The 27,405-nt window shown below is 37.7% G+C and overlaps 2 protein-coding genes across 2 annotated transcripts; one reads left to right on the top strand and one right to left on the bottom strand.

Moving 5' to 3' along the window:
- The first annotated feature begins 2,742 nt into the window (after positions 1-2,742).
- On the top strand, positions 2,743-16,495 carry LOC306993064 (60 kDa lysophospholipase-like). Its single transcript, XM_079602532.1, has 17 exons — positions 2,743-2,838; positions 3,082-3,235; positions 6,951-7,080; positions 7,976-8,087; positions 8,167-8,292; positions 8,357-8,440; positions 8,804-8,930; positions 9,159-9,271; positions 10,062-10,247; positions 10,324-10,437; positions 10,558-10,677; positions 10,818-10,913; positions 12,314-12,477; positions 13,601-13,687; positions 14,319-14,418; positions 14,639-14,701; positions 15,122-16,495. The coding sequence occupies exons 1-16, from the start codon at positions 2,821-2,823 to the stop codon at positions 14,687-14,689; spliced, it is 1,782 nt and encodes a 593-aa protein (XP_079458658.1). The 5' UTR covers positions 2,743-2,820; the 3' UTR covers positions 14,690-14,701; positions 15,122-16,495.
- Positions 16,496-16,937: 442 nt separating this feature from the next.
- Positions 16,938-25,229, bottom strand: LOC306993043 (asparagine synthetase [glutamine-hydrolyzing]-like). Its single transcript, XM_079602491.1, has 12 exons — positions 24,657-25,229; positions 22,667-22,916; positions 21,713-21,950; positions 21,241-21,426; positions 20,652-20,753; positions 20,428-20,555; positions 19,538-19,664; positions 18,794-18,900; positions 18,380-18,480; positions 18,211-18,292; positions 17,981-18,136; positions 16,938-17,894 (listed from the first exon to the last, which is right to left on the bottom strand). The coding sequence occupies exons 2-12, from the start codon at positions 22,913-22,915 to the stop codon at positions 17,685-17,687; spliced, it is 1,686 nt and encodes a 561-aa protein (XP_079458617.1). The 5' UTR covers position 22,916; positions 24,657-25,229; the 3' UTR covers positions 16,938-17,684.
- Between the last annotated feature and the right edge of the window lie 2,176 nt (positions 25,230-27,405).

The following is a 27,405-nucleotide window of genomic DNA, read 5'->3' as shown; positions in this document are numbered from 1 at the left end:
AGAGGCTTCCTCTAATTTAAGATGGTCAACCAATATTTGGTATTTAAAGAGCTCGGTAGCACCAGCTGGCAGTAGATTCTCCAATGACATCTTCAGCCTGGCGAACTCCGCAGGGTCTCGATGAATCAACATGGGAATTCGTGGTTTAGGACCTAGATAGACTTTCTCCTGTGCCGGCAGCGATGAGGGAACGATATCATAAGGCTGGTGTTGTGGCTTATTGTATGGCATTTCTGGGTGCGTAAGCCATGGGTCACTCTGCTGCACTGATTGTGGAGCATACACAGTTTGTTGCTGAGGTGGCGAAGGAAAGTCCAGCCAGGGTGCAGAATGAGGCATTAAATATGGAGCATTGGTCGGAGGGCAGTTGAGGGAATGATATGGTGGACTGCCCTGACCCCGAATATTGTGTAGCATAGGGTTTATCATGATATCCCCTCTGTGAGACCTGAATGCTTGTTCATGGAATGCGTTTCCCTCGACTGGAGCATGCTGTCCGTAGTAGGGCTGTGCTACTAATCTCTCTGCTGATAGTTTCACTGGGTTTGAATAACTAACAGAAGTAACGTAAGTGACTGGGAATTTATGCTCTTTCCTAGCTCTGTAAGGGACATCATCACATACCGGAGGTGGTGGTTCAGGCCATGACTCATCCTCTTGAGGACTGTCCACTGTCGTTCTAGGTCTCTGTGGTGTGAGATGGGAAACTGAATGGGACTCAGCCAAGGACACTGCTGATACTTGGGACCGGAGCGGTGCGACTTGGGATGATTCAGAGAAGGAAGCTGGTGATGATAAGTGAGAAGGGTGTGAGAGTGGCTGCCTTGCTTCAGGGAAAAAGGCTCGGTCATGGTCCAGTGATAGGCGAGTATCTGCACTTGAGGTTTCCTCCAAAGTCCCACGGTGTTTGGATAACACATGATGGCGCACTTGATCACGTAAACTTTGTATGAGCTTAGTATCTTGGCCAATTTGAGCTTGAATGTCCTCTAATTCAGTACAAAAGGCTCCCCACTCATCTCTTTCTACATACCGACTTCCAGCTCTGGCCACTGCTGAACCCGCTGAGGACCCCATTCTGGCAGTTTCATCACTACCTGCCTTGTACTCCTCTTCGAGTCTGAATGTAGTCTGTGCTGCAGTTTCTTCTGTATAAGAGGAAGTCAGTTGTCTGTGGCCTGTTATATTCACTTGGTAGTCTGACAAGTAGGTTGGCAATCTGACTTGCCGTTTCGGACGCACAGATTCTGAAAGGGCTTCACTCATTTCTTTAGAAGTAGCCATCCTTAACCAAGGTAAGCACTGTTAATCCGGCTCGAAGGACCAAATGTTTTAGAGTAAGGACCACAGGTGCTTAGGAGGCTATAGTTCTCGCCTTGGAGCGTCGGTCAGAACGCAGGACAGGAGGCAGATATCAGAATAAACATTTTACTGAATTATCTTCGGCAGCACAGACATACATTAGACATTAATCACAGATGCTGACTTGAATGCAGTAGTTGCCTCTCCATTCAGATTAACAGGAATGGTATGGTTACATCAGGTATTCGAGTGTATGAATACAGTGTAGTGTAGTGTAGTGTAGCTGAAAATAAACAAAACATTAATAAATGTAACATTGTGTGTAGTAGCATTATAGATGAAGTCTATCCATTAGCTTAACATTATATCTAACATGATACACAAAACATGTGAATTATAACACGTGAGTCACCGTTCCTTAACATAAATCGCTACAGAACAAATAATGTAAACAATAATGATATATCTGTTTGAATAATATAAGCACGAAACTTAAATCAATTACAAATAACATGCATAAGCATTCTACAATGACGTTCACTCTTTGCCAACTACACAGCATAACTCGTCATTTCTCTCGAGTGGATTTATGACCCATATTTACATATATAATCAATCTTGAACGAATAAAGAATGAATTAAACTCACTTTTCTCGCAAGGACGTACACAGTTATTATTGTTCAATGCGAACACCGCACCGTGACTTCTAGAACAGACTTACTCTCTGAGGAGCGCAGCTGTTATTCATCACGCGCATTTCACGCGCATTTCGCGTGAGCGATCGCTTCCGGCGCATCCACTAATGGCCACTAGATGGCGCCTTTGCGCTACCTTTGTAACATGCATATTGCACCAAATTATACATTCAGAAATATTTTATATATATATATATATATATATATAGGCCTATATATATATATTTGAGTAAACCCAACATTTTAAGGATTTTAATTCATGAATAGGAGTTGATCACTATTATTTGACATGCTCACTGCTCCAGTTGTGAAGATCATCCTGAGAACATAATTCTGCAATTCTGCCAATATTTTAGTGTGATTTAATTTAATTTTGGCTAATATTTTGGTGTGATCACTGCTCAGCATGCTTAAACGTCATCTACTTTGTGTTTATTAATGTGAGATATTAATACATGTCTAACTCAGCCTGTTGGGTTATCTGAGCAACTTTGAAAGAAAGTTTGAACGAAAATGAAAGGAAACTAAAAATAAAGAAATAAAGGATGATGACCACGTCATTTTTAAAGGTTGTGTTATTGCAACAGCAGTTTCTAAGTAATTTGACCTTATGCAATTCGCAGAAAAGGTTTTTTTTTTTATATCAATTAATTTTCGCAGTCACATGCCAATTGTCCAGTGCCCTCATTGGCTTAAACAAAGTTTCACTTCATGTCTGCAACAAATAAAAGAGTAAATTGTAAATATGCACGAGCATCTTCAACAGTCATCCTAAGTGAATTCAATTCACATAGCCTTACAAAAAAGACCAGAAAAAAAAACATGGATTTGAATATCCTGGTAAGTTTTTTAAATTATTTTTTCCTTTTGAAAAAAAAAAAAAACTCGATTTGACAAGACAAAGGTTTCTTTTATTACTCATTGTAAAACTCACATGTTCTGCTTTAGCCTAATGGCACTTTTGTGTTGATAAAAGTTGATAAAGGTCTATTTAAAATCAACGCGCTGTCTCTCAAAGAAATTGTTGGTTAGTTTAGGGCTTTAGCAAGCATGACATCGTTAAATCAACCTGATGTGTTTCAGTCGCAGAAGTCTCTCTGCCGAAGCGCCGTGGGAACGGGTCGTAGGAGAGTCTCTTGCGACAGTTCCGGCTCTCCTGATCTGAGTACCGATGTCGAGGCGAGGGTCCTGGTCATAAACACCGGCGGAACCATAGGAATGATCTTACATGACGGAGGTAAACACCATCAGCTGCGCTTTCACACCTGACTGCACGGTTCATACACACAATAGGCTATTGAACAGCAATGGCATTTTTTGTAATAGGCCTTGATTTTACTAATGTAAATTATTATAATTAGCCTATATAAAATGATAAAATGCATGTCATATTCTGATGACGTATATCTAAAACAAAATGAGCACTGTGTTTCCGAATTACTTTATTGTTTTATAGGCTAATCAATAAATCAATTAAAAAAGTTACACTTTCACATTGACTTGCATAACAAGTGTTCGTTGAAAAAAATAAAAACACAGTCCTAAAAAAAGCACGCAACACCCTCACACGATATGCTATGAGGCTGTCCCTTTGCATAGGCCTATTTATCTTTTCATGCGACTGTTTGAGCCTATTCCAAATCAGCCAGAAGATGCGTTTAATAGCCGCTTTTTGTAAAAACGTAATTTAGTAATTTAATTTGTTAATTGAAATAGCGTGTATGTTTATTAAAGAAACTGTGGTTCTGTGTTGTATAAAAAATACTGAGAACAGTTCACTAATAAAAGAGAAAGCCTAGCTAAATTTCCCCCCTTTTTTAAGGAATCTTAATTAAGGAGCTTTAGACTTAACTGAGGAACCGTTAAAGCTGATCAAATCAAGGATTCAAGGCTGCCTATAATTTTAAAATAATTAGTTAAATTACATGGTTTTATTTGGAGACACCATTTGAAGGTGACTGTGTTATTTTGTGTATTTTTGGAGTGAAGGGAAACATCTGTTTATGTTTAATGTTCAGGTTTGGCGTTTAAACGAGTTTCTGTTATATATATGTTATATATGTTGAAGTTTTTTATCATTATTGTGCAGAAGAGCTTATGGTGATATTCTGGATAACTCCTAGGCCTAATACTGTGATGTATGTTGCTCAATGCGCAATAGTTTAGCTAATGTCAGTGCAGCGTGCCGTACGCAGTGGAAAAGTGCCATTCTTGTGCTGTGCTAGCTATAGGCCTACGTTTAATTGTTGGCTAACTTTTCCGTTTTCTAATAAACAACTTAAAATAAAAAAGCACACTAATAAATTCTAATATCCTAATATTAAATTAATTGTGTCATAGACTAAATAATTTAGGAGATTTTACATTATTTATTCAGGTAGATTGTGCAAAAAAAAGATTAGCCTATGTGTAATGTTGTTATCATATAGCCTATTTTTTTAAGTAGCCTAGCCTATAGTGCATAACATTTTATTTAGGCTACTGTAGGCCTATATATCTAAATATAGCCATACAGTGTTCAGCGCCGCACACGTCAGTTATTGTGAGCGGAGCGGAATAATAAAGTAAAAAAATAGATATTTTAAACTTTGTTTACCATTTCAAATAGCCTATAATCGCATTAATGGAGTTGAGCACTCAACAATACAATGAGTCATTATCCAGAAGTTAAACTAAAATTAGGCTATTTGAATTTGGGTTTAGGCTAATTAAAATAGCCTCTTTGAACGCTTTTCATTGGCCTGCTACCTTTTCATGTTTAATTGGCAGCGAAAAGTGCTAGCATACATTTTATAAATTGTGTTTTAAATTGCAGAACTAATATTTTGAAAAAATATTTTCCCAAGAACAACGATCATGCGCACTGATACTGGACTCGTTCCGTGGTCGAACGGTCTATTGGCCGGTTTGAATTGGCCCATGCAATAACAATAGCATACTGTAGGCCTAACCACATTGGCACGGAGATGTACTGCATATCCTGTGCAGACAGACAGTCGTAACTCTGACCTTTTTAAGTAGGCCTAATAGTGGGACAGCGCAAATGGCATTTAGGCTAGTATCTCATTTTCGGATATGCAATCAAATGCATATTAAATGCAAATTACGATAGGCTATGGATATCATTCTATAGACATGTTTTTTAAAAACTCTACATGTTTTTGTTTTGTTTTGTTTGTATACGCATGTGTATTTGAAATGTCTGAAACCTAAAATAGCCTATACGTTAATGTAGCCTATGTGGTTGAAAACACTGAATAGCTGTGATACAAGAGCTGAGCGGCGCCTCTTGCTCAGTGCCAGTCAGTGCTAAAAAGCACATTTTAATTTAGCGGTTGATGATCATACGTTGCATTGATTGTTCTAAACCAGTGGTTCTTATGCTGCGTTCCAGACGAGTTTGGAAGTGGGAATATCCCAAATTAAATGTCCCATTTCAGACCTCAGAGAGTTCCAGTCAATCACACAGTTCAGTAGCCTATGCTATATCGTGTTTTTGTGTCAATTATGGCAAAAACTGAATAAAAATAACAACCACTTTGTTATAACCCACATAAACTTTTATGTATAGCTAATGTTAAAGTTTGTCTTTAACGTGGCTTTGTCCTTTCTTAAGAGTATGGGACCTGCAGGCTTTTTCTATGGACTTTGCCTCAGGTCTGGTTAAAGTCTTGCTGCGACCCAGACCACAGTATATTCATCTTATCCTATAGGTTTTATCTGCTTGAGCAAACCCTTTCCTCGGTCTTCCAATTAGTCCTAAAAAAAGGTGGTGTGTGAAAGAGTTATGGTATATAGGCTATTGTTCCCAAATGAGATGGCTATGCAGCGTGAGTGAACCTGTGAAAGGTAAAGTCTCAGTTAGTAATGTAACCAGTTCTCTAATATGGAATATGACATTGCATTCCCATACCTTGCTATAAAGTGCTTCCTTTATTAAAGAAATCTGATGAAATAGCATGGTATAAGGTGGTATAAGCTTCATCATATCGAAGGTGTTCCCATAGCGACGGCTATACAGCGTCTTGTTCCCTATTCAGGGAACCAAGGTTACATACATAATACATTCTTTAACAGTGCAAGTCAGTCAGGAAGATAGCAGGCCTAAATACTTGATGTAACAGTGAAGATATACAGAAAAAAATCTATATTGTTTGTCAAAGACAATATTTTGGGACTGTTTAGTTTGTTCTATCAGGTTTGTGCCTTATTTTACCATGTCAGGCAGAGCTCTACTTACTGCAAGCCTACTATAAAACCATTAAATGCTGCCCATGCACAATAACACAGCTTCAGAAAGCTCACAAACTTCACTCTTTATCTTTAATAAAATCTTATCTGGGTCCAAAGAACTCAGATTCACTACAAAGGAGTGTATTTTCAATCTGTTAGTGTGAGTTAGAGCATCTAATCGTAATCCCTCGAGCAATCCCTCTTTCCCTGCCAATCATTTCTAAAAAATAAAATAAAATATACATTTTTTAACATGTTTACAAAAGTTTCATGGCCCCGTTTATATTCTGTATGAACATTCAGTCAGTAAGGCTAGTCTATATCAAAAGAATGAACCGAGTTCTGCTTTTTCGTGAGTTCACACTCACAAATGATCAAATTCTGTAAATTAAAAGCATGAAATCTTCGTGTTTGGCATGCTGTCCACGGGGAGAGTTCCAATATCCCTGGAATAGAACTAGAAAGAGGCGAAGAAGCATTGTGTCATAAAGGACAGGAAAATCTTGTCAACGGTGGGAAAAGAGTATGTGGCCATATAGATGAAACATAGTCGTTTGGTATGGTTCTTCAAAGTGTTCACGAAACGCTGAATTAAACAGATAAAATACGACGCGGCAACTGTGCCAGGGGTTTTCAATCATGCAGCACTACTGTTATAGGCCTATGTGAACTTGTTGTCAGATGCAACTTTCTTACATGCTTTTCTTTTATATTTGCAGTTCTGTCTCCAGAACCAAATGCTCTTGTTAAAACTCTACGCACACTCCCCATTCTGCACGACGAGCCTTACGCACGACGGACAAAGCTGTATGAATGTTACAAGCCTGAGGATAAAACACTGGTGCTGCCGTAAGTTCCCATGCACACATGTACTCAAGTTTATTTAAGGAGGTGGCTGATCAGGACCCGGAGTGTTATGGTAAATTATTTGGTGATACCACAAAAAAAAAATCAAAAGTTAAAATGACCTGTACAATATTCAAACGTATAAGCACTGACAATTTGCTGAAAATGGTCTAAATGCTTAAAGAACAGTGGCTGTGCAGTGTACAAGACTAAAAACAACACTATTTTGTATTAGTATTAGCCAAAACACAATAAACCTTTGATGTCAAGAACAAAAGATATTGTAAAAACTGTAAAGTTGATAAGTTTATTTAATCTGGCATCCTAACTAATCATTTATGTATTTATAGCCTTTTATTATCGCATTGTTTTTTCCGTACTTTCTTTGATCCTATCAGAAAAGTCTTGCGATACATTTTTGTGTGTTGTCCAGCCAGTTGAGAACCACTAAAATGCTTTCTCCTTGGTTGATATGCAGAATTTCCCCACTTTTTAGTATATAAAATAATCATTTTAAGTATACTTAAGTGTAACAGTAGTAGATCTTCCCCAAACTTCACATGTTTGATAAGAGTCCTGGCCTGAAGACGTCTACATGGCAATATTCAGTTATAGTCAAAGCGCCACCTGCTGACGACAGGAAGTGTGGCACATCAAAATGACTTTGCCATCATATACCCCTTAAAAGCAAATCACCCACAGTTCACTGTTTTCCTAACGCCACCGGGTGGATGTGGCCCTTGGTGCGAGCCCTCTTTTATTTACAGCTTTCTTTTTTCTTTTGTTTAACACTACTAAATGAAATATTGATTGTTTTTTTAAGCTTGTTGTCATTATGGTACATTTCCAGTGTGTGTTGACTTAAATCGAGCCTCATTTTGTCTTATTCTTACCTCAGACGATCCAAACAGGACAAGAGGATTGTGTATACGTTTTTAGAGTACTCTCCCCTGCTTGACTCCAGCAACATGACTCCAAATGAATGGATCACTATCGGAAAAGACATTGAGGTTCCTTTTTACCCATCTTTTTTTCTTTATTTTTCACTTTAGACAGTCAGTGCTGAGAATTGTTTTGTCTCGTTCACAGAAATACTATGAGGACTATGATGGCTTTGTTGTTCTGCATGGCACTGACACCATGGCTTACACCGCCTCTGCCTTATCATTCATGTGTGAGAATCTGGGAAAGCCTGTCGTCCTCACCGGCTCACAGGTAACAAGTTTTAAAGGTATTTTAAATGAACTATTCCTTTAACTAACCATTTTATGTTTGGCAGGTGCCCATCTTTGAGATGAGGAGTGATGGGAGGGACAACCTCCTGGGGGCGCTGTTGATTGCAGGACAGTTTGTCATTCCCGAGGTGAGAAATATTTATTTTAAGAGATGCTTAAATCCAATGCAAAAGATGTATGAGTACGCAGTATGATACAGATATTAAAATGTGTGTATAGTGTTCGTATAGTGTTTATTGAGTTCGTCATCGACAACGAATGTCATATTTGATTAGTCACGTGTGCCCGCCACCATGCACAAAAATCTTCCACTAGTAGCGCTGAATCTGTACACCACCTGTCAAATAAGTCAGTACATGTTTTGATGGTCCATGATAAGGTGTTCCAGTGAAGGCTGACACACAATAAAGGGACATTATACATTTATTGAAAACTGTTTGAAATGTGCAAGGGACAAGAAAATAACATTTTATCTCTTTATTTCTACAAAGGTTTGCCTCTATTTTCACCATAAGCTGTACAGAGGCAATCGTGTCACCAAGGTGGACTCTGGAAGCTTTAAAGCATTTGCCTCACCAAATCTTTCGCCATTAGCCGATGCTGAAGTTGACATCAACAGTAATTCCAACATTTATGGCTGCAAAACTCTCTCTCTCTCTCTCTCTCTCTCTCTCTCTCTCTCTCTCTCTAAATATATATATATATATATATATATATAAAGTAAATGTATCTCGTAATCTGTAGAAGATTTCAAATAGTTTAACAGACTGTGTCACAAGGCATTACTGATGTAATTGCACTAATGTCTGTATTCTGATGTAAAAATGATTATTTCTTATTGTTTAGTTAACTGGGACACTGTGTGGCGACCAAGCATAACTGCCAAATTCACCGTCAGCACACAAATGAACCAAAATGTGGGTCTCCTGCGACTCTTCCCAGGGATTACTACTGATACAGTAAGGCTGTGTGGAAATATGCCACATATTTTGGTCAAACGTCTTTAATGTTGAGTGACAAAACATTTTTAGTAAATTGAAATCTGTTACTGATGATGAAAGTTGAACTCACATTCAGACGTTCTGCTTTGAACACTTCGTAGATTTGCTGTAGTGGATTATTTGGCCAGTTGCTGTTGATTTGCTGTTATTTGTTCTGTATGTGATCAGACAGACTTCATGTTCATAATTTATAGTCATAATGCCAACATTTGTGTTTTTCTCCTTATCATTATGGCTTAGCCAAGTCTATCTATATATATATTCTAAAAGGTTCTTATAAACACCAATATATTATTTAAACACCAATACTGTTAAATTAGGACAGCTGCAGCACAAACCTTACATTGGGTGGCACTGTGTATGTATGAAATATTATCCTTACCAAAAAGGTCAAAGTATGTTATTAAGAATAATTACATGAAAACATGGCCATCATGGAAGAGATATGAATTAATTATTTAATGTATTTTTGCATAAAAAATAAGTGAACATATCCTGGTTCACATTGTTATTATTATTTAAAAATAAAACTAATGTAAGATTATGGCCATAGTAGCAAATAATGTTAGATTTGAAAAAGGTAAACTGTTGGGGTATCCCAATCCCTATTTTCTTATTCAGTTTTCTGTGTCACTCAGACTTGAATTACATTATGGGAATAAAATGGCTTGTGAATGTTTAATAATAAATAATATAATATCGACATGCAAGTTTTCAGATGTTCAAATGACGTATATTTTCAAATTAGGTCAAGGCCTTTTTGATGGCTCCCATGGAGGGTGTCATTTTGGAGACCTACGGCAGTGGTAACGCCCCTGATAACCGCCAAGACTTGCTGGAGGAGATCCGTAAAGCGACTGAGAGAGGACTCATCATTGTCAACTGCACTCAGTGCCTCAGGGGCACAGTCACTATAGCATACGCCACTGGCCAGGTATGGGAGTTTGCTTGAGAAAGGCTTCATGTTGGTTTACTCCAGGAGTGTGTACTTCTTTAACATTCCCTCTCAGGCTCTGGCTAAGGCGGGTGTGATCGCTGGGTTTGATATGACTCCAGAAGCTGCTCTTTCAAAACTCTCCTATGTGCTGGCAAAACAAGACATCAGTAAAGAAGAGAAGGAGAAGGTAAAACAATGACTATGTATAAAACAGAAAGTGACAATTTTGCATCTCCCAGGACAATTTGCACAGCACAGTGTTAGTAATGTTACTTTATGGATTCAACACATGTTATTTGTTTATAAGATGCTGACTCGCAACCTGCGTGGTGAGATGGTAGCTGACTTGCAGGGTGCAAAGCTCTCTCTCAGCGACAGTCGCTTTATTCAGGTCATCGCCAGGTCCCTCAGCATTGGCTGCAAAGAGGTGAGTATGCCAGACCTTTTGCTTCTAATCTTGTTATTCTGGTTGTGTTTGTATAGCCACATAATGAACAAGCATATTCAGGACCAGAAGAAGTTGTGATTAACTTTTGTAATCCACTATAATATTATTTATGTCCTCAGGAGCTTGAAGCCATACGAAATGCGCTAATGCCCACTCTGGCCTGTGCTACAGCAAAGATTGGCGATACTGAGGCTTTAGAGGCCATAAGAGAAATGGTAAGCATTTGGGTGTTTGCTGTAACAGCAAGTGCCTTTGCAATGACTTGCATTTGTAACTCTTTGTGCATTTCACGACCCAACAAATGCTAATTCGGTTTATCCAGTCGGTGTACCAACAGACACAGACAGCAACACACTGATCCGACAAAACCAAGTGTCTGTTGCCATTGGTCAGCGTGTCGATGCATTGTGAATTGCCTTGACACTTCCACACAAGCTGAATCTTCAAACGTGTTTACAGCATAAACGGTCATCTGCCAGAATATCCCGTCAACGAGAAATCCAAATAACTGTTTTAAGGCCTTAGAGCAACTCAACATCTTATAACCTGGCAGTACATAAATCAAGTACTGGAGTAAAAGTATGACACCCTATTAAAACACTACTCCAGTAAAGGTATTAAGTTTTCATTTTCAAATTTATTAGAGTAAAAGTACAAAAAAATTGTATGTTCTGAAGTATTAAAAGGTAAAACTACTGACTGAACAAATGTTTAGTTATTTAGCAATTGTATATGCACACTGACACTGACAACTATTACTGATAATTCAGTTGTGTTAACAAGTAAAAATAACAAAATAGGCCATATAGTATATACAAATTAGAAAAACAAACTACCGTAAATGTGTTTTGACAAATATAAACAGATATCACATAGGGCAAAATGCGTTAACATTTGAAGAAGAACACAATGCAAACATACTAGTTTACATCATTTGAAACTGTCATGGCAGCGGGGAGGATGCATGAGCATTCATTTGTGTTATTTTAGCATTATGTTAAGTTTTTATCTAAAACCTACCTCATTCAGATGGTAATACACAAATATGGACATGCACACATTCAAGCTTTTCATATAATGGGCTTAAATGGCTCACTCTTTTGCAGCAGATTTACTATACAAACAACTGGCAGTCCTGATCTATGATTTTCTTTTACAATAATAAATATTAAAAATCAGCATTAATAACTCTTCGCATTATCTCGATGATCTCCCATTCTTGGCTCATTTTGAGTCAGACTGCAGTGAATTGTTAACCGGAGACTCTGACCAGATCATTTGAATCCATGAACAGATGATATCGGATGCAGTCCAGTTCACAAATGTATCGTTCAGTGTGATTTGCGAACTGATTTGAAAACTGAACTGAAAACAATCAACTCGTTAATGAATTGGACACTGCTATTGTGTCACTGCTTGTGTCTTCTGTTCAAAATAGTTAGGAATGGCATGTTTTTATGAGGAAAAAGTAAAAGTTTCCCAAAATGAAGAACAGATACTTTAAAATTATACCTAAGTTAAGTAATGAAGTAAAAATACTTGATTGTACCAAATAGCGTAAGGGAAAAAAGAGACATAATAAATTCTGCTTTCTTTTTTGTTGTTGTTAATATAGGGCACTAACTTGAGCATGGCGGATTATGATGGCCGAACTCCCCTTCACATCGCCGCATGTGAGGGACATCTGAAAGTGGTGGAGTATCTGCTGAGTAAAGGGGCCACAGTCTATGTCAAAGATCGCTTTGGCGATACACCCCTTCGCAATGCCGTTCACCTCAAGTAAGACAGGCCAGTAAGCTCGGATGGTTTAGCTTGAGACCTGTTTGCATTAAATGCATTAGGAAGCTTATAAATGGGAATATAACTGAATGTTTTGCTGTACCTTAAAACTTTTTCTCTGTTTTCACCACAACTTATGTGTGGGTGTGCAGATGTGTGTAGGCATGTTGTATAACAGGTCTTTAATCATGAAACATATTTCTTCCCTTAACATAAACTGACACCATTAATGTTTTTAAAGTCACCTAGAGGTTTGGTTTTTATGTTATTTCTGTTTTAGTTTGTCCACCTTATTTATAGAGCCATTTGATAGCATCCATGTAATTCTTACATTCTTTTCTTATTTTAAACATTGATCGTGGGTGCATTACAGTGTAAAGTTTGGTAGTATTTGCCTTAGCAGTGCAGCACGCTCTTCAAAAACCCTCCAACTTCCCCAGCTCCACCTGTATAGATCTGCTATTCGTGTATGATATTGTACAGCAGCAGCATGACTTACTTGATCACAGCTGAGTGTTGTGTATGTATTGGCAGTAGAAAGTCCTGTACTTGCTCTGCAGCAGCATAGCAGATCTTTTCCCCCAAGACCAAACATATCAACATTGTAATATCTATTATTACCATACCAAACACTCCAAGACTTGTCATGACAGAAATACATACATTAACAGGCAGATCGGACATTCTATCATTACATTCGGACCAAATCCATCTGTTCAAAAATCTGTTTTTCCCCTTATCCTTTGGCTAGTGTTACATTATGATGACGCTTTTATTCACACAAATGCTTTTAAACCATTCTAATGTGACTAGACACAAAAGAGAATCTCCGGTCTGTGTGACACAACTTGTGCGCACAGACTGCGCACCACAAAACAAACAAAACTGTGCCAAAATGCCCATTTTGTTGAGCATCCTTGTAAGCACCGTCTTAAACAAGTTAAATAAAGTCTTGAATGAATGCAAAGAGTTATGAGAAAATGGGATGCATGTCAGTCATCCATCATAAAAGTAATCCACATGGCTCCAGGGGGTTAATAAAGGCCATTGATGTTGAGTAAATCATCATTTTCATTTTTGGTGAACTATCCCTTTAAGACATGCCACTTTTCCCTGTCTGTAGGCATAAGGATGTTGTGGATCTGCTGAGGAAGTGTGGAGCTCACCTCTCCCGTGATGAATTGCAGGATACTGGAACAGAGCTGTGCCGGTCTCTCTCTCTTTCTCTCTCACACACACATTTCTTCTCACCCTTTCTGCAGTATTCATTCTGATCTAACCAGTCATTCAGGGACTTTCATTACATTGACACAGCAAAGATACAGTATAATTGGAATTTGGATCCAAGCATGGCATCATCTTGTTTCTTGTGGCATGTCAGACCTTCGGCTACATCATCTTCGGCTACGTCTTCATACTGAATGTCACCAAAGACCTATACATCTATAATTGTATTATTAATAATAGCATAAAAAAATAAAATAAAATATTACTCTATGGAATGTAGTACTAGTAGCCTTTTAAACAGTCTGTTTACAACTGACAAGCAGTGTCAGTTGATGTTGTTGACTAAAGTCAATGAATTTGAACATGATTCATCTGGTCAGAACGGTTTTATAAAACAAGATTAAACTGCACTCATATCACATCTCACTAGCAATGATAAATCACCTGCACATTTAGAACAGATCAGAAGTGTCAATTTAAAGCTGCCGTCTTGCTGACATGAGGTTGAGGTCTCCTCCTGAACAGATCAACGTATTAAACGCATGCCAGAACTGAATTTTCAGGAGCTCATGTAGATGATGGCTCATGTAGATATTCTGGTGTGTGTTTTACAGTCTTGCTGCAAGTGGTGACTTGGAAGGATTGAAGATTTGGAAGTTAGCTGGGGTTGATATGGCCATGTCCGGTTATGATGGAAAGACGCCTATTGAAGTGGTGAGTTAATGGGGATGTGCAGTGTGGAAAAGTACATAACCCAACAACCAGTGCCTGCAGTGACTTGTCATTCATAAAGCTGTATGAGTGGATATGAGGCATTTACTTGTTTATGCAAATTTGTCTTCTATGTCAGTTAATATCAAATATGTATGTTAAGATGTGTTGATAATGTCATGCTTCCTGTAATCATTCATGAATTGACCTCTCTCACCTTCAGGCAAGAGCCTTTGAACGTAAGGAGGTTGTGAACTTCCTACAGGCTGCTTAGGGCCAATCTCAGGTATGAATATATATGCTTACAATAACACGTGCATTTAGAAATGCCTCTAGAAATCCCTGAGCCTAGGGGCTTGTGTAGACCTTAATCCGCCCCTGCTACACACTGTGTACTTGTGCACTATGTACTCTTATATGGTTATTTTGTCATTCAACATCAGACTCTGGTAGATCCGCCCCCTCCGCTACGCATTTAAAACTGCGACAGTTGAGTGCATGAAGTGTCCATCCACACTTTGTGTTTTCCGTTAATTTAGTGCATCATCCGGGTATATAAAGTGCACTCAAACGCAACACTCACACTATTTATAGCCTACTTAAAAACGTCATAGAATAGTGCATAAGTATGCAAATTGGGACGCACCTACATTGACTTAAAACTGCGGAAACGTGCTTACATTGTTGTTTTTTCTCTGTTCTCTAGAATGGCGAGTTTATTGAGATTACTTTGGCAGCAAAATCCTGAGGAGGCCGTCCTGCTAGCTGTCACTTTTTGCCATTATCATCTGTCCAGCTTCTCATTTTTCCAAAAGTCGCTTTAAAAAATGAGGTTTGGGGGTGGTGATTACTTTCACATTCATTCAATTAGCAGACGCTTTTATCTAAATCATGCATTTTTCTGTCTGTCTCATTCTGCTTAAATGTGAGATATTGTTTTTGTTGTACGTTTTTAAAAATCTAAGCATGCTTTTGTCTAAAAACATTACAATTTTCCAGATTTCTCAGGGAGCAGCAGTACTATCAGTATCACCTATCAGTGTTGTCTACTTAGTGTGAATGTATTTTTTTTATAGCACTTACCATAGTAATGTCAGTCAAGCTAAAGAGTGTCTTTATGCACAGTATTTAGTGAGATTTAGTGAGATTTTAGTGAGTTTTTGTTTAAATTGTCAAAAATGTTGAATTACATTAAAAATGTTCTTGAAAGGTAAAATAACAGATTAATTTTAATCCAGTGAAAGGTCAGTTGTATTTCTTTATGCAGTTTTATTCTTTAGCAAAATCTGCTTCTTATTTTGATCATTCATGTTTGAAATTGTTAACCTGGAAAAGTTTAAATCAATTTTAAAAATTATCTTACAAATCCCAATTTTCTAAACACTTTATTTTCATTGTGTTTCAGTTCCTGTTTTACGTGCCTTAGTTATGATAGATTTCCTTTTGTTCTCTTTTTCCCACCACTGTGTCTCCATGGTTACTTATTGATTAGATTAGCTGTTTGTATTCAGTTCATTATCTTGAGTATAAAAGCCCCTCAGTTCTTTGTCTGGTGTTGTCCATGCACTGTTGCGTTGTACCTTTTGGTAGGAATTTTAAAACATAATCATGAACTAACATTTCTTTTTCTTTACAGGCCAAAACATTTAACCTTTGATTTCTCTTTACAGGCCTAACATTTAAAAAATAAAATTTATCAGAAGTTGTTTTTTTTTTAGCAAGGTTGTGGTTTCAGAAACTGAAGATATCCTGGCTAGACAGTTATTTTAAATGTAATAGTCCCATGATATATTGAGTATTCAACGATGAACTAACAGTGAACCACCAACACTATGATTTTGTTGATTTTTATGATTCTAACATCTAAATTTGCTTTGCCAGTATGCCACAGGCTGTGGGTGGATGCTGTTTTGCACAAATTGAACTAATCAAATACGAGAAAAATGACACAATGATCATGAGTAGTATGTCATGTTATTTTGCTGTGTTCTGTATTTCTATCCTTTATAAACTTATGAAGCTGAGATTCTCTATGATTGTTACGAGAACTCCTGGCCGATTAAAGCATATTCAAAGGCAATTACTGGAGTCCGTTAGATTTTTGTTGCGCTGCAGATTAGACACTAGAGATCTTCTATTCACAAGTGATAGTTCTGTAGTAGTAAAGCACTTTTGAGCACAAAGAGTGCTAATGTAAAAAAAAAGAAAAAAGGATGAGACGTTGTCTGACTAGAACAGGCACTGAAGTACACTTAGTAGAGTATAAAACTTTTGGGTGTCTGAGACACCTGGGCAAAACTTAAGTCAGGCACGTAGGGGAAATCAATCACAACACTTCATGTTGGAATACTGCTTTTTGTTTGTTTTATGTTATTAAAGTTATCTACCTAATTTGAACTCTATCATCTACATTAGGGCCCTCAACTCTGGACCTTGAGATCTAATTTCTTTGTATAATTATGTAGTTATAGCTTATTTATATATTATTTTATTTACTGACATGAATTAAAACACATCAAGATATATTGAAGAAAAGTTTTATTAACCATGACCAGATCTTTCAAATCAATAACTTATGCGCACATTAAGGACTAAAAAGTAACTGAAAACTCGTCAGTGCAGGAGGCTGAAGATGCTTTATACACTCATGTCACATATACACATCCATCTCATTAATTAAAACCAGAATTATTATTATTTTTGCAAGATTATAGTGTTGGTGCACCAAATAAAAACTTCTTCTTTTTTTTTTAAGAAAAAGAAGAAAAACACATTTTTCTTTTTACTAAATTCTTTTCACATTTACATTTTTTTTTAAGTCTGTTTTTGTCCATTTAATGGAAGTCACTGGTCTGTCAAATAACTAATTCTACACATACAAAAACCCTCAAAGGGACAGTGTCACTGCAGGAACATAAGTGCTTAGCTCAAATGAAAAATGGAAGTAGTTCATGGCCTGTAAGAATCAAACCAACAACTTTTCCAGCCCAGGGGTGCATTTGCCAAAATTATAGTTAGTCAAATTTGTTCGCAAGTTCCATTGAACTCTATTGGTAACAAAAATTGTGACCATAGTTGGCTTTGAGAAATGCACCCCTGATCTTAAAATATTATGGACCCCTTCAAGCTTTCTGAATCTTTGTATAAAACTTGAATTTAGCTAATTTAACAGAGCAATAGAATCATAAATTTCATAAACCAGCTCCATGAGGCAGATGTGTGTGCTGTAGAGAATGTAATTTTTAGCCAAGGTCTGAAGAATGATGCGATTACTCGTCTTTATCAGGCTTGTAGATGGACAGGGTTCTGGCTGAGGGGTCGGTGGCCTTGATCCAGCGGGGCATCCAGTAATGTGGCGTCCAGTCGCTGCGGCCGGGGTACTTCTTCTCAAACACCTGCCTTATGTAGAAGCCTTCTTTGGTTTTGGGGGGGTTGAAAGGGAACAGCTTATCAGCCTTCTCCAACTGAGAGTCGTTCACCTGAAGGAGAGAAGATAGATTATAGGATACACACCGTGTACTGTGCACATCCATGACATCATAGTCTGTGTGTACATGTGTAGTACCTCAGACTCGATGTGCTCCTGCAGGCTTGCGTACCAGGATTTCTTCAAGGATGTCATACCATCACTGAAGGCCTCTTTCCTTCTCCAGAGAATCTCATCTGGGATCAGATTCATCCCTTTAAACGATTCCCTCAGGAGATGCTTCTCCACACCATTCTGCTCCAATCAAACACATTTTAGACTGACATGAGGAAGGATAAATCACTGAATTGTGAGGTGTCAGGACTCACCTTCGGCGCTCTCATCTCTGCAGGCAGAGAGAGGTAGTATGCGGTGAATCTGTGGTCCAGGAAAGGCACTCTCAGCTCCAGTCTAGTGGAAAAGGTTTGACGTCACAAACAGTGGAAATCACCAAGTTACTGTGGGAAGGGAAGAGAAGGAAGGGGTATTTTGTCTTACCCGTGTGCAGCTGTGGTTCGGTCCGCTCTCAGCACATCAAACAGATAAAGCTCTTTCAGCAGACGTACACTTTCCTCAGCGCCCGCTTTAGGGGACGGCGCCTAATTCAAATCAGGTCACAAATTCAGCTGAATCCAAGTCTTAAGATACAGCGAACAATGCATGACAAGACACTTATGTCTCAAGTCATAGTGACCATACACTGACAAAACTATTTGGACATGCTAGACTTGCTAAACTATGCTACACTACTTTTTCTTTTTTTTAGAACCAGCTTCACTTTTCCACACAATTTTTGTATGAATTTTCACCAGCGATCAAAAAAGTACATTTGATTATATTTTATATAATTTAGTGACATTTATACCTTTTCAAGTGACTGTAAATGTAAACTGAGTATATAATGACATGTACCTCATGAAAGTAGATGTATCCTTGTGTCAGCTCATCAGAACCTTCACCTGAGAAAATCACAACGCTGTCTGTCTTCTCACGGATGTACTTTGATATCAGGAACATACCTGCGTAGAAAAAAAAAACATTTCTGCAAAGCACTGCTGCCACCTAGGGGCTATTAGCTGACAATGTAAACTCATATTGCTAAGGCTAGCATGGCTGGCCTGTTACTATTGCTCATAAGCATGGTGTGCTTTGTTCAGATCCCAAAGTATTGAAGTTTATACAAAATACATTTTTACATGATGTTAAAACATTAGGTGTGTCCGAAGTGTGTGTAAAAGACCACCCTATACCGGTAATGGTAAAAATTCAACCACTCCTTTGTTTATAATCCCCACCAATCAGAAGCAGTGTCTGAGAATATGCTGTTCTAGTTTCCCCCGTACTGAGACATCAGTGTAGGGGCATCTGCCCTAAAGCACAGTTCTGTCCGGGCCACTATCGCCAATGATGACTGACAATTAGTATACAGTTTGGATTGGAGGCATGGTTCTGTTCCAGGCAAACTCCTGACCATCCATGCAGTCTAGCATGGAAAAGAGCAAGGCGAGCAGCAGTGATAACCCCGCAAAACAAAACCATATGCTGACACCCCCTAACCACACAAGGACCGCAAGTTTAGCACCCTCCATTTTGAAGATGATCTGCACTTCAGAGATTTTTTCTCTTCTCATAATTAGTCTGAACTCCTGTACTCACCAACAGAGGCACGCACAGTGGTGATGTCAAAACTCTCCAAGTGAAAGATGACTTCGTCCACCACGCGGATGCCCTCCTCAGGCGTGAAGTTCACCTCATGGTGTTCACTGCCAATGTAGGCTGCCACCTGCCACACAACACCAGTTAAAACCAAGTGATCGGCTACTAAATACTCATGGCACTTACCACAAATAGGGAAAAACACAAGGCCTGAAGCTTAAAAACAAAAACCCTCAGTATCCATCTATCTTTTGTAACAAATTGTCAGTAAATATAGGTGCTTCAGAAAACTGATTGTCAACCTCAGAAAGTCATACTAAATTTATGAGCCGTTCAATTTCTTATGAGATTTCTATGGGATCGTTACAAACCCCCATTTTTAAAGTTGGGACGAGGGAACATTTGATGACATTTGCCACTTTTAATGTGATGATAGATAATGGTTTATTAGACACATTTTGCATAGGATTTGTGCCTCTAATAGTGTTGTCAAAATATAGATATCGATGCATATTATACTGAAATATTTGATACTCTTTCCATTTTTCACAGCATTAGTATCTGTTGAGCTTTCTCGCTCTCTCTTCTCTCCGACAGTGATAGACACACATTCTTTGAAAAAAGCTTTTTTATTTGATGTTTGCATTGTCTTTCATTGGTAAAAATTTGCATTTGGATAAAAATATAAGGAGATATAATGCCCATAAACATCCCAGAGACCTTGTTGTGTGAACCGCTCCATTGTTTTGACCCGTAATTTGAATAGGCCTGCTCCAATGCTTTAAAAACAGCGTGCCGTGCACTGTATTCATAGAAAGCACCACGCCACGCACATTTAGGATATCTAGGTGTAAAGTGCATATGATATGCTAAATATACAGTGTCAATACCTTGCGGGCAGCAAGAAGATCTGGGCTGTCATCTGCACCAATGGCAAATGTCTGAATGGGATACTGAAGCTCCTCTTCTTTGGCCAGTTTCACGAGTGTCGCGGCAACCAGACTGGAATCGAGACCACCTGGAAATTAAAACATCATGGATAGGGTGAATGTAATAAAAAAGTCAGAGTGACAAACCCACTTAAAGCAAATAACAGAATGAGCAGCACAGGCACCTGAGAGGAGGCAGCCGATTCTTCTGTGAGCCATCAAGCGTTTCTTTACAGCATTTTCAAACAGGATCCTAATGTTGCTCTTGACCGTCTCCAGTTCAAAGCCTGATGACAAGGGAGAAATTCATTTCTCTATAGTTTTGATTGATGGTCCAGTAAATGGTGGTGTAAGTAGATGTATATTACAGGGAGGTTCTAGAAGTAACTCTTACATTCATTCGTTCCATAGATATTTAACTCTATTAAACTGGTTGTGTTGGCGCCGACACAAACCAAGCTTTATTCATGTGCACATTCTGTTCGAATTTTACTATTAAAACAAATTTTTTTTAGCTTCAGGTTCTAAAGGGTTAAATTAAAAAAAAGGCACAAATAAGACCGTGGAGCTTTTTCCTTTGTGTGTATGAGGGCGGTAGCGGCGTCTGATTCGAGAATGTGTTTTTAATTGGATTTTTTAAAAATTAATCTATTGATCAAGAAGTGGACTAAATAATTTTTCCAACATGTGAATAACTCAGTTTCAGTGTCACACACGTGGAATAGAAATGCAACAGTAATCTGGACTACTTTTACGTCACTATATGACATCTACCTGTGCCGAGGCCCTGAAGGTTGTTATAGGAGGCATGTTTAGGTTCTTCTGTGCAGCAGTGGAAGTGATCCATCCGGAGAGACTTCACTTTTCCAGTGAGCTTCAAGTCAAACTCCTCAAAGTGTCCTGGGGGGAAGGGGGTGATCTTTGCAGGGCTGGACATGGAGTGTGTGATCTGTGTCAAACCTGTTTGGATTAAATCACAGTGAAATTTTGTTGTTAAAATTAAATTGAAATAAAATTTAATTAAATTAAATATCTCACTGGCGTCAGCGATTCTCTCAGATCGCGTCTTTGATAATGCACACTGTCACTCGCATGAACGAGTAATGATTTGCCTCTGATTCTGGGCATTTGTAGGCGATTTCCCAAAATCTGTCAGTGTGAACTCGTCATTAGTGGGATTTTATTATTTAGTTTCAACTATTCGTGCAACCCTACCATAGAAGGTGCTTTACATTATTCGTTATACCTTTGGCCTCAGAACAGACTGCTAGAAAGCCATCGTCGGTGAGCAGTTTGAACAGTGGTCTCACACCGTACGTGTCCCTGCCCAAGAAAACCTTTTTGTTAGCAGTGTCCAACAGGATGAATACGAACTCTCCATCTAGCAGAGTTGACATCTTCTCGATTCCAAAGCGATCGTACAGATGCAGAAGGATCTCTCCATCAACTTTGGTCTGATGCTCAAACTCAAACTGCTCCTTCAGCTAGAAGGAAAAAGACAGATCATCAGATGTTAAACCATGAAGGAATTTGAGAGATGATGTGAGGTGGAGAGTAATACTGGTACAATAAATGTGGCAGATGCCTAGAAAATCGCAACTTTTCATTTTCTGTTGGTCTTAGTAAATTATGTTACTACAGAAGAGTCAAGTTTTAAAAAGTTTCTTTGGTTGTTTTTCTTTGGTTGGTTGTTTTTTTGAGAGAGATGCTAATGGTCTAATCAGATTCAATGATCTATGCTAAGCTATGCTAAAAGTGCTACCGCCAGACCCGGAGATCGACTGAATAGATTAAAAAACGGTAAAACTGTTTAACTCTAGGGGAGCTCTAAATGAGCCTATTTCCAAAAAAAGTGGAGTGTTCCTTTAAGGTTCTGAAGTTATGATTCAAACCACAAATTGCCTCATAGCACCATCTACTGTAGAACGGATGTGTCTGTGTGCCAGAGTAGTGTTACACAAATCTGGGTTAATCCTGCCAATTTGGGGGTCTCTATGATATATGTTCTCTGAAATCCCATATACTTTTAGGGCAGAAAAAGGAGGAAGAGGAAGAAGAAAGAGAAAATCAGTACAAAGTAGAAACTAACTTTTGTTAGTGGAAGAACAGATTTTAAAAGCAAAGATAAAAAATATAATTTGAAGTTGTGCTTTTTTTGTGAAATAAAGTGAAAGTGAAATTGGCCAAGAATGTTACTTACCGTGATGTGGTTGTAGATCTCACCGTTGTAACACAACCAGAGGTAGGGGAACTTCTTGACACGCAGAGGCTGCATGCCATACAGCTGGTCCACAATAGCAAGGCGGTGAAACCCAAAGCAGCAGTTGGTGAATCCATTGACATTCTCGAAGCGGAAAGCATCTGGACCACGGTGGGCGATCTTCATGGCATTGGTGCACTGAGCCGCCAGGCACTCATCACTACCAAACAAGGCCCATATACCACACATTCTGATGGGGAAAAAATTGCATTAAGATTAGAAGGAAGTCAAATTAGTAATGCTATCCTAACAAATGCTGAATACACAAACACACAACATTACACAAAAATTCATCAAAGATGCACTCGCACTCTGATGTAAACCCCAACACAAAAGTGGACAAGACAGACTGAATTAAAATGCTAATTCAGAAGGTGGCACTTATGGAACAGCAGTAATACAGGGACAAAGGACAGAGGTTGCACTATTTTCTGTTTCTGACAGCGCTTATGACAGAAAAGAAAGGAATTCCAATGTTTTTTTTGTTTGCATTTAGTCGCACTCTGTCATATTTGAAACATCAGGCTTTTATGGCTCATATAGTATGATACAGTGAGAATATGAGGCCAACACGCAATTTTATCCAGAGCTTTATTCTCCTGAGAAGTTCTGTGAAATTTGTTTTTCTTTTCTTTTTTTCACAGAATTGCATAATATTGAGTTTATTGCATAATAAACTCGCAATTCCATGTTATAAAGTCAGAACTGCGATATAAAAAAGAAAAGAAAAAAAAGTTTTATTCTGTGGCGGAAACAAGCTTCCAGGAAAGGCTGCTGTGGTTAAACATGTGAAAAAGTACAAAGCTAGAAAATACCAATTGAGCTAGTAAAACCTGTCCAGTAAAACTGTTTTGTAGTGTAGTGTATATAAACATAGTCATCTCACTAGTATGCTATGCACCAGTTGGTTGAATGTGCACTGATATAGATCAGTGGTAGTGTGTGGCATTGAGAAAGAACACAGTGAAATGTTTTTTTGTTTTTTTAACTCAATCTTATTTTGTTTCTCGCCTGACTTAAAACTGTATATGTATATGATCTCTGATTCTTCCAATAAGAAAGCTATAAAAACTGTGAATCTTTTCAAAAGGTATTTTCTTGCTCCCTTGCATGTAATATATCACTGTCTGTGTTGTCTGTGTTTCTTGTGTTTAAAAAAAAGAAAAAAATGGTACTGTGATTACTTTTTTTTTTTTTACATAATGATGCATAAATGAGCAAAATAAACATCTACAATGGCATTCATAAATGCAAATAAACAAGTATCAAGCAATGTACGTATAAATAAATAAAATGTTTAAAAAGGGTGAGTCTCTTCATTAGCCTCCAAATAACTCTCATAGAGTGGTGGAAGAAAGCGGGAGAATGCCAACATGTTATAATGACATTTTTAGCATATTAAAGGTAGGGTAGGTCAGAATTGTCTAAAAAAAACTTGTATTCAAATTTGTTTAAACTGTCTTTATATACCAATGCATAATTAAAATGCAAGTACTCTGAAATAGAGAGTATAAAAAACCGAGTGACTCTAGTGTATTTAATCTTCAATAAACACAGCTCATTAATTCCATTCACTCCCACCTAAAAACGGGTGCGCGACTGCGCGCACGTGGGCAGAGCCAGTAATAACGGCGGTAGTCATGGCGACGGAGAGTGACAGTCGCGCAAGCCAATCCTGTGATTCGTCCCGAATGGAAATAATCAGAGCTCTGGAAATAATGAGCTGTGTTTAATGAAGATTAAACGGTCTAGAGTCACTCGATTTTTATACTCTTTTTATCAGAGTACTTACATTTTAATTATGCAGTGATATATATAGAAAGTTTAATCAAATTTGGTAAAAAGTTTTTATATAAATCCTACCTACCCTACCTTTAAACCGTGTAATCAATTCTTAATAAATCAATCAGTCAGATACAACGTGTACTACCTGTAAAATATGCTTGATTTGGTGTATCTCGGTGACTCTGTGAGAAGAACCTGTTCTTCTTCAGTGAAGTCCGGCTGATGAAATGAAACACCTGCTGCTGTATTTCAGCATAGCCTATATTTGTCCACAGGCGCTGCTGATTGGTCAGTTAGCAACTGTTAGCAGTTCGGCATGGATTTGGTTCCTGGCAGCATTTAGACTTGCTGGCGATTGTTTTGATTTTGTTGTATTTTTTTTTTTTTTTTGAGGATATCAAAATGTGCGCAGACACCGGTGATCACTGCGAGATGCATGCGTGTGGTCACATATCGAGTCCCCCCTTGAACAGGTGTCTTTTAGGACCCCATTGGCTCAAATTACTTTTGGTAGCCTATACTCTCTTTATTTGTATATAGTAGGCTAAGCCATAGGTATTTTAAATCAATCGTTTATATATTCTTAGGATAATAATTAGGCTAACTGGAAGTTGATGGATACCCGATTTCCAGGAAGGACCCGATTTGTCATGACACGTGCTCCGACTGGCTCCTAATGTCATGCTGACCTACCGGACTGACCGGGCAAAAGCACGATGGAATTTTTTTTTTTACATTAAACATATCACAAATTCAAGCAAGATAAATAGGAAACATATACCATGTATGCCATAACTTATGGGAAATAAATGTAACTGAGAACAAGAAGGGTACCCAGATAGCAGACCAACATTGAATCTACATTGAATCAATGTTAATGCATTAACCAAAAGATCATTGAATCAATGTTGAAATTTAACATTGATTTTTCATCAGGTTTGCACCCTGAAATAATGTTATTATGAAAAATGAACGATGAAACGATGAAAAATGAACGATCAACGATGAAAAATCAATGAAAACTATGATTCTGATGGAATTTCAACATTTAATCAATGTCACCTTGCTATCTGGGTAGCCAACAACAGGCCTAGCCTAAATAATCAACGTAAAAGAGGACTTCAGTTCTTTAAACGTGTCCATGGTTCCGGTTGCTTTCCGGCTTGAAAGTCTTTTTTATGTCTGTCTTGAAATGGGAGATATTGGGTATCCTTTCAGACCATTTAACATTTGTGTATGTAAAACTTGCCTATAATAATATTAAAAGGTTAACATGAAAATTAGATTCTTGTCCATATATATTTTTATTATTATAGAAATAACATCCCTTTTCTCTATATACATTTTACATCAACTTAGCATATTAAATAAACATTCAAAATCAATAAAAAAAGTAACATACATGCATTCGGAAAAAAAAGATGTAATACAACCATTTTCAGAGAGATCAGTTTTATATCTCTTTAGGAACAGGTTAGTTGGATAAATGATTTGTACATTTATTATTAACACAGTATTTGTTATTATAAGTCCAATTTAATTTCCAATTATTATTCTCAAAATGGTTATTCCAAAAATACTTATCGAAATGTTTCAGGGCAATGAGTCAAACATAAAAAATAAAAATAAATAACATTTTTATTTTATTTTTATATTAACCCTATTTAATAAGATATGTTTATTAAACATTAATTGCATATAAATTTCAAAAATCTTAAAAAAAACCCTGCTGGTATTGCATCAAATACAATACTATATTCTCATGGAGGAATTGGAATACCAAATTTCAGTAATGATGGAAATGATTGACAGTGCTGTATATAGACACACACACACACACACCACATCATTCTGTTTGATATTTGTACTGTTGTTTGAATAAATCTTTTGCAATATTATAAAAAATACAGCTGAGCTTTGACAATTCTTTTCAGTTAATTTGACAGTTTAGTGAAAAGCGGCTGTATAGCATTGCAGACACAAAAATAATATAACTTGCATTCAGTTTTGCCATTGATAAGTGGCATTAATATGCTTTGCAGTGAATTAATTGCATCAGCCTGTGTGTTTGATAAAGTCATCTGACTAGTAAAACCTGTCCTCTCCTGGCTGGTTTTAAACTGTTTTAGTGTAAAGCATACAGTCCTCTCAATAGGATTCAGTTGGCCGGTAACATTTTTATGAATTCTAACGCTGTGAGAACATGAACATAGTCGGTAATGTCTTTAGTGAATGTAAACAGTATGAAAACACATGTACAGTATCACTAGGCTAAGGAAGGTGTGAGTACAGGATCGGCTAATGAAACACACATGCTACATTTCTGCATATATTTGACCTTGGTGACTCCTGAGAACGGGAATCGCTGCTGATTGGTTGAATATGCAAAGTTTCCATGACGTTTTTGGTCATGACTATTCAGCGTAGTGCATGGTTTCCTTTTCTATTTCACATAAGGAACAAAATACAATGACATTCATAATTGCAAATAAACAAGTATCAAGCGAGGCACGTATCAGTTTAAGCAAATCTATAATAATAGTAAAAAAAAAGAAGAAAAAAAAGTGAGTGGTTCTAGGGTGTCAGACTTATTTTTTTTCTTACTATTATTATAGAAGTGAAAAACAACCCAACGATTAACCCAACTATGTATAGCACCTTCCCAACTGTGGGTTATTTTTAACCCAATGCATTGGCCAGGTAAACATAACCCAACGGTTGAGTTAACTATTCATTTCAGTCCGCTATACTTTTTGCATGTCTTGAGACAGTGTTGTGAAGCAGTAAAGACAACACCCAGCTTTACAAGTCTTGTTAAGAGAGATGCCTCTAGAAATTAGAAGAAAACAATTAATGGTCAATTACAGGGCTAACCTCAAGGGTTATAAAGAAGC

The sequence above is a fragment of the Phoxinus phoxinus genome (assembly GCF_949152265.1).
Source record: "Phoxinus phoxinus genome assembly, chromosome: 24".
In the NCBI taxonomy this organism is placed as follows: domain Eukaryota; kingdom Metazoa; phylum Chordata; class Actinopteri; order Cypriniformes; family Leuciscidae; genus Phoxinus; species Phoxinus phoxinus.
The sequence above is the reverse complement of the archived record's forward strand: the minus strand, read 5'-3'. Positions and strand labels throughout refer to the sequence as shown.